The 6,753-nt window shown below is 52.6% G+C and overlaps 1 protein-coding gene across 1 annotated transcript; it reads right to left on the bottom strand.

Moving 5' to 3' along the window:
• Nucleotides 1-854: 854 nt before the first annotated feature.
• GHRH (growth hormone releasing hormone) lies at nucleotides 855-5,399 on the bottom strand. Its single transcript, XM_045833716.1, has 4 exons — nucleotides 5,320-5,399; nucleotides 4,893-4,997; nucleotides 3,389-3,508; nucleotides 855-873 (listed from the first exon to the last, which is right to left on the bottom strand). Exons 1-4 carry the CDS (start codon nucleotides 5,397-5,399, stop codon nucleotides 855-857), a joined length of 324 nt encoding a protein of 107 aa, XP_045689672.1.
• Between the last annotated feature and the right edge of the window lie 1,354 nt (nucleotides 5,400-6,753).

Raw genomic sequence — 6,753 nt, 5'->3', positions numbered from 1 at the left:
CAAGGATGTGTTTTTATTGATTTTAGAGAGAGAGGAAAGGAGAGAAAGAGAGACCTGGGATCAAACCCACAACCTGAGTACGTACCCTGATCGGGAATCGAACCCACACACTTTTGGCACATGGGACAATGCTCCAACCAATTGAGCCACCTGGCCTGGGCTTTACCCCCTTAAATTTTTATCCTTTGTACTGTAATTGCCACCGCCTGACACATTCTATATTTACTTGTTTTTTGTTACTCTTCCCCTAATTTGAAGATAAGCTCTCTGAGGTCAGGGACTTTGTTTGCTCACGACTATATCCCCAGTGCCTGGCACATAGTGGGTACTCTATAAATATTTGTTGAATGAATAAGTGGTTCTGCTCATAGACGAGCAAGTCACCAATGGATGAAGGATGAGTCTGGTGCAGAGAAGAAGAATATGGTTAAGAGGCTGGTCCTGGGCTGGACTGCCTCAGTTCGAATCCCAGCTCTCTCTCCTTGCCGGCTGTGCCTGTGGCAATCCAGGTAACCTTTCTGTACCTCGGTTCCTTGTCTGTGAAATGAGAAGGACTCCAGTTCCTCCCGTTGGGCTGTGTGAGGAGTATATGAGATTCCAGGCATGAAGCTACCCAGCCGGTACTCTGATAAATGTTAGCTATTTTTTTCTTACGCCATGTAATACCACTTTGGGAAATGTAACTATGTCAACCATGTAAAAAATTAGGCGGAAGATAAAAGGAAACTGAACTGCAGACCGGGAAAGGGGAATTTTATTGTATTTACAAAGGAAAAAGTAGGTCAAAAATTAAACAGGATTAAGTGGCTGCAGTTGCGTTTTGGCTGCAGGCAGCATCAGACACGGCAGTCTCTTCATCCTCGGGAATTCCTGCTGTGGAAAGAAAGAACAGGCTCCGTCAGGGACTGAGGGGAGGGCGAGCTGGGGCAGGGGCACTGGGAACCAGGGTGATGGATGCTCCCGGGTCAGGACTGGCTGTCTGGTCCCCAGAGAAGCTCATTCTTGAACAGAGAATGCTGGTGACTGTTGGTGGGGCCGTAAGTTGGCCCAGTCACTGTGTACAACGGTGCGGAGGGTCCTAAAAAAATTAAACGTAGAACTACCCCATGACTCAGCAATCCCACTCCTGGGTCTTTCCCTGAAGAAATCTGAAACACTAATTCAAAAAGATGTACACACCCCTATGTTCGCTGCACCGCTGTTTACCATAGCCAAGACATGGAAGCAACGAAAGCGCCCACCAAGAGACCAGTGGGTGAAGAAGACAGAGACACAGAGAACAAATGGGTGGTTGCTGGATGGGAGGAGGTTTGGGGGGTGGGAGGAACAGGCAAAGGGATCAAGAAGAACAAATTGGCAGTTAGGAAAACAGTCCCGGGATGTAAGGTTCAGCATAGAGGATATAGTCAATCATATCCCAGTAACCGTGTACAGTGTCAGATGGGTGCTAGACTTATCGGGGTGATCACTTCGTAAGTTTTCTAAGTGTCTAATCACTATGTTGTACAACAGAAACTAGTATAATATTGTATGTTGGCTGTTATTGAAAATTAAAAATAATAATGATAATAAAAAGAACCTCATTCTTAGCCCCGGTTCTGCTAATCCACTCCCACTGAGACCCCCAGCTGGTCACTTCCGCTTGAGGTCACCTCTAATCCCCAGACATGGTTAGATTAGGTTATTCCTTCCGGGACCCATCCTCACCACACCTACCACGTCTTTCACCATTGATCACGAGCTAAAGAACCAACCGTAGTACAAGTCCTTGTTTGAGTTTTGTCTGCCCTGGCGCATCATGAGCGCCACGCGAGCATGGACCACTGCTGCGCCCTCAGCCCAGAGCTCGGCACATAAAAGCCACTGGATGGCTTTCAAGAGGCAGGAGGACACGCAGATCCGAACCTCAGTTATGGTCCAGGGTTGCTGGGTGCCCATGAGCGTGGTGGGTGCAGAAGCGTGCCATCTGGCAGATCGTTCTGCTCTGCATCCCCAAGGTGCAAGAACGCACTCTTAGTTTCTGTTTGCCCGGCTCCCCAGGGACATCCAGTGAACGGTATTTGCAGCAGTTGAGCTGGAGGGGCAACAATGTGCCGTAAAGGCCTCCAGAGCCTTTCCTACTGTTCTGTGAAGCCTGTGGCTTTTAACCTGCAGGACCAAAGCCTGCCTTCTTAGGAGTTGGCCCTCCTTGGGGCTACTGCACCCCACCGACACCTGGAGGGAGCCGCAAAGCCAGTGAATGAGGACCTAATCACAGTGTGAGAGGCACAGGGTAGGCACTACACTTAGAGGTGTCAGGGACCTTAGAGGTGGATGGGGCTAACCCCCGGTTTTCACGGAGGAGGAAGCTAAGAAACCTGCTTGTCGTGTACAGCGAAGTGGCCGCAGAATGAGACGGGGACCCAGGTGTGCATCCTGCCCCACCCCGGCCTGGTTCTTGCCCCCCACCCCCAGCAGCCTAGCTGCCCCGCAGCCTGCCGCTTGCTGCTTGTGTCTCCACAGGCCTGTAGCTGGTGAGATCTCCGAGCTCTTGGTGTCTGATTAGGCTGGGAAGGTGAGGGAGCGCAGGGAGAGCTCTGCCGGGAACTGGATTTGCTTAATGGGCCCAGAAGTGCCTGGCAGAGTCGTGCTGGGACGTGTTCGGGCTCGCAGTGGAAGCTCGGCCTCAAGCCGCAGCAGAGCCCCTCCAGCCGTGCCGTTCTTGGGAAACTGTCCGTTACAGAGACTCCCCGTGAAGGAGCTTCAGAGAAGCAGAGCGGGCCTTGGTTGGGCCCACCAGTCCTTGACTTGAAGCCAGCTGCTGCCCCTTCTTTGCCTCAGTTTCCCCTTCTCTGGAAAACGGGAAAACTCATTCCTGATCTTCCCTGACTCCCCGTGGGAACGTGAGGGTCACCGAGATGGACAACAACTGTCATTCCACCTCCTCCTCAGGTGAGGGCCGCTCGCACTGGTCTACCTGAGGGCGCTGGGAGGCGCGGTCTTCCTTCGGCGTTCTAGTTACTCGACCTTGGCGAGGGCACGCCTCTCAGACCCTGCCCAGCAGAACCCCCGGGACACTTGTGAAGATTCAGGTTCCGGGGCCTATCCCAGAACGATTGAGACAGACAGTACAGTTTTGGGCCACAGACGCTGAGCCTGGCCTCTTGCTGCACACTGGAGATACAGACAGCAGTGGGCGCGATCTCGCCATCTCCCATTTCCTCCCCTTGCTCCAGTTCTTGATGTGGGCAAGGAGGGGTGGGCGGAGCCACATGCCTTTGGTGAGGGGGAGATTCTGTCCTTTTCTCGCTGACCTTCGGAGAAGGACACCTCGAGCTCCCTAAATACACACATGCACACATGTCATGCACACACACACACACACATACACAATTACACGTGTTCCTACCTGTGCTTCCTCGGCAGGGCCACCAGGATGCTCTCCAGTGCCAACTGCTTTTGGTCTTCCCATATGCTGTCCCTCTGACGGTCAAGCCATGCCTTTGCTCCTTGCTCCTGGTTTCTCTTTCTGTGTGATTAGAAAGAAATGGTTGAGGTTGCTCTTTGGGTAGGGTGTGGAGGGGCCCGGGAAGGGCCAAGCAAGGCAAAGTGAGCAGAGCAGGGAGTGTCCCTGTGCCTCTCCTGCTATCTGGTCTGGATGCTTCCACCCAACTGAATTAGGTTCCACAGCTCGCAGGAAGGCAGAATATGTGAGTATGTAGTGAGAGAATAGGCTTCGAAATAGCCATTCACAAAATACCTCCCCACAGACTGATTATTAATGACAAAGGGAAAAATACTCATTTACAGAGGAGAAATCAGGCAGATGCCACGTGAACCAAGTGGTCAAAGTCACTATCACCAACATCGTGGCAAATCGACCTCGTGTGCCGCCTGACATGACACACTGAGAAAACACCGCATCACTTGTGTCGCGTAGCCTGAATCCGCCGCGAGGGCACATCAGGCACCTCCAGTGTGAGGACGCGCTGTGGACAACCGCCTTCACCAAACCAGATGTCAACGGCGTGAACGACGGAGGAACTGGAGGGACATGACGACTGACTCAGGAAAAGAAATGATTGTTAAAAAGGACATTTTGGGACAACCGCTAAAATTTGAATAGGGACTCCAAGTGATGATTATACTGTGATTATGTGAGACAATGTCCTTTCATTAGATACCGGGAGACACCCACAGTAGTATTTAAGGGTAAAGGGTTGTGGTGACTGCAATTTACTCTCAAATCATTTAGCAAAATAATAATAATATTAATAAGCGTGTACCTGTGTATGTATAGCTCTGTATCCAGGTGTAGATACAGAGTAAGCAAGTCTGATAAAATATGAGGAATTGTTGAACCCAGGGAAATGCACGTGGAAGTCCTTGGTACCACTGATGCAGATTCTCTGTAAGTTTGGAATTTGTTCAAAATGGAAACTGCAAAATGTGCAGGCTGCAGGGTTAGACTCTGCCAGTCTTTGGTGTGTATCCTTTAGAAACTATGAATGGCTCTGGCCAATGGGGTAAGAGTCTGACTTTCTAGGCTTGTTGGGGAGAGCAAATAAGAAACGAAGAATAATGGCTAACACTACTAAGGGCTCGCTGTGCCCAGCACTGTGCGGGGAGCACGGAAATGTCCCAGTGCACAGCCTTCGTTTCTGGCACGGAGTAGTGCTCCATGGTAACTACCCTCAGTGTTGTTACTATTGGATGCTAGCACAGGAAAAGGCACATCGTAGGTGTTCAATGGTCACTTAATAGTGAGAGGTAAGCTGAGCTTTGACATTGGGGTCCTTCTGCTCTGCCAAGGCCAGAAATGACAGATGCTGTGCAGAGGAAGAAGCCAAACTTGGTCCCTCCCAACTGATGTACTTGTGGCATAGAAAACAATCCCAAGAACCTCTGCTCACCCCTGCTGCCTGCTCGAGACGTTCTGGAGACGGTCATAGGCAAACAGCTGGTTCAGAATCTCCCGAAAGCTGTCAGTGAAAATCTTGTGGGCATACCGTGGCACCCTACATGGGAGGAGTCAAAGGTCAAAGGGTGGTATGGTGGGCCCCGGTGAGGGGACTGAGGTGGCTTCATTCACCAGGTCTCTGTAAGCCCTGTGTCGCCCTTGGCCCTGCTCATCCCCAGAGACAGATGGAACCTGGGCTGGACAGCCTCCTTGGACAGACTCAGAATCTGGCCCCTTCCCGGTGATGGGTGATGGGGGCTGCCTGAGGAGGCGGCTGAGGCCAGCCGATGGCTTGATTCTGCATCCTCCTAGCACCCCTCCTCCAGCAGGGATGCTTTTGGGGCAGCAAAAACCCAAGCCCTGTCGGCAGGACCACTTACCTGAGGGTCGGGGAGGGCGAGGAGCAGTGGGAGCCACTGCTGAAGGTTAGGATCATGAGGAAGAACACCCAGAGCAGCATCCTTCACTCTCGTGGTGGCACCTGGAAAAACGACAGGAGGAAAGGCCAGCTGTAGCCATAGCCACAGAGATGCCCTTTGCTGGCTGGGTGGGCCCAGCCCTGGACTTGGCTCTGTGCAGGCTGTGGTCCTTTGTCCCTTGGAAGTGTGGGGTAGGAAAAAGAGCCCAGACTCTGGAAGTCAGATAGACCTGGGTTCCAGTTCTGCCTCTGCCAGCCACGAGCTTTGACCTCATTTTCTCCATCGGTAAAATGGGCACGGTGAAGCTACCCTGCTACTTCATAGGGTTGAACAGGAAATTAAAGATAATGGTGAAACTGCCCCCTCCTGTGAGGCATTATACGTGGAATTCAGGCTGCAGTAAGGAATAGGGCAGGAGCAAGCACCTCCCCTTAGTCTCTCCCAAGTCACCCCCAGCCCCAAGTGGCACTGACAGTACTAAGCAGGGCTAACAGCTCGGGTCCTGAGCCAGACAAACCTGAGTCCAGAATCAGGCTCTGCCATCCCTGGCTGTGCCACCCAGGACAAGTGGCTTCTCCTTTCTGGGCCCCAGTTTCGTCTCCCCATCCATAACATGGAATCCACAGCTGTGTTACTGCAGAGGGTCCCCACAAGCATTAGATGGAGTGAAGCACCTGTAGTTTGGCACGTGGGGAACGCCCCACCAACGTCTGCTGTGATGATCTAATATTAGACCCGCTCGGGGAGTCACATTAGTCAGGAGCTGTTTTAGCTTTGCGTGGAGTTGGAGGGAAGGAAAGGCTATAAATCTTGCTCTGGACGCTTAGGTGTCACCAAAGAATTTGAGTCCTGGAAGAGACAAGGGAACCTGGGGAGCTCATGCAGCAAAATTAGCTCGTAGATCATGTAATTACCCTTAATTGGGGCCTGCCTACGGTACTCTGCAATTAGAGGAAGAACAGACAACGGGGAAAGAGCCCTCCTCTGCTGGGGAGGTGCCACCACTGCCAACACAGACCGGCCCTGGTGGGAGTCAGCCACCTAGGAACGAACTGGGTCTTCCCACTTCCCATGCTCCCCACCCGCTTCCGCAGGATGTCCACTCCATGGGGATACAGACCTGTCCAGAAGACCCGCCAGCCCCAGAGAGGGCAGGACCCCTCCTTTCCCATGAACACCCCTCGCTGCTCCACGTCCTGCCCTGGTCCTGCCCAGGAGAGGGATTCCTGGCCGGCAGAATCGGCATGGGCAGAATCCACCTTCCCTTCCTGGGCTCACCTGCTCTCTCAGGGCATCACCCTACTGCTTCGGGACACTGGGTGCTGACCCAGGGATGCCTTGAGACCCAAGGAAGCACATGGGGCAGCTTAATGCAGGTGAGACCCCCACGCCTCC

Source organism: Phyllostomus hastatus, unplaced genomic scaffold (genome assembly GCF_019186645.2).
Source record: "Phyllostomus hastatus isolate PE091 unplaced genomic scaffold, TTU_PhHast_1.1 phas_contig_17, whole genome shotgun sequence".
In the NCBI taxonomy this organism is placed as follows: domain Eukaryota; kingdom Metazoa; phylum Chordata; class Mammalia; order Chiroptera; family Phyllostomidae; genus Phyllostomus; species Phyllostomus hastatus.
Note: the sequence above shows the minus strand (reverse complement) of the source record. Positions and strands in the feature narration are given on the sequence as shown.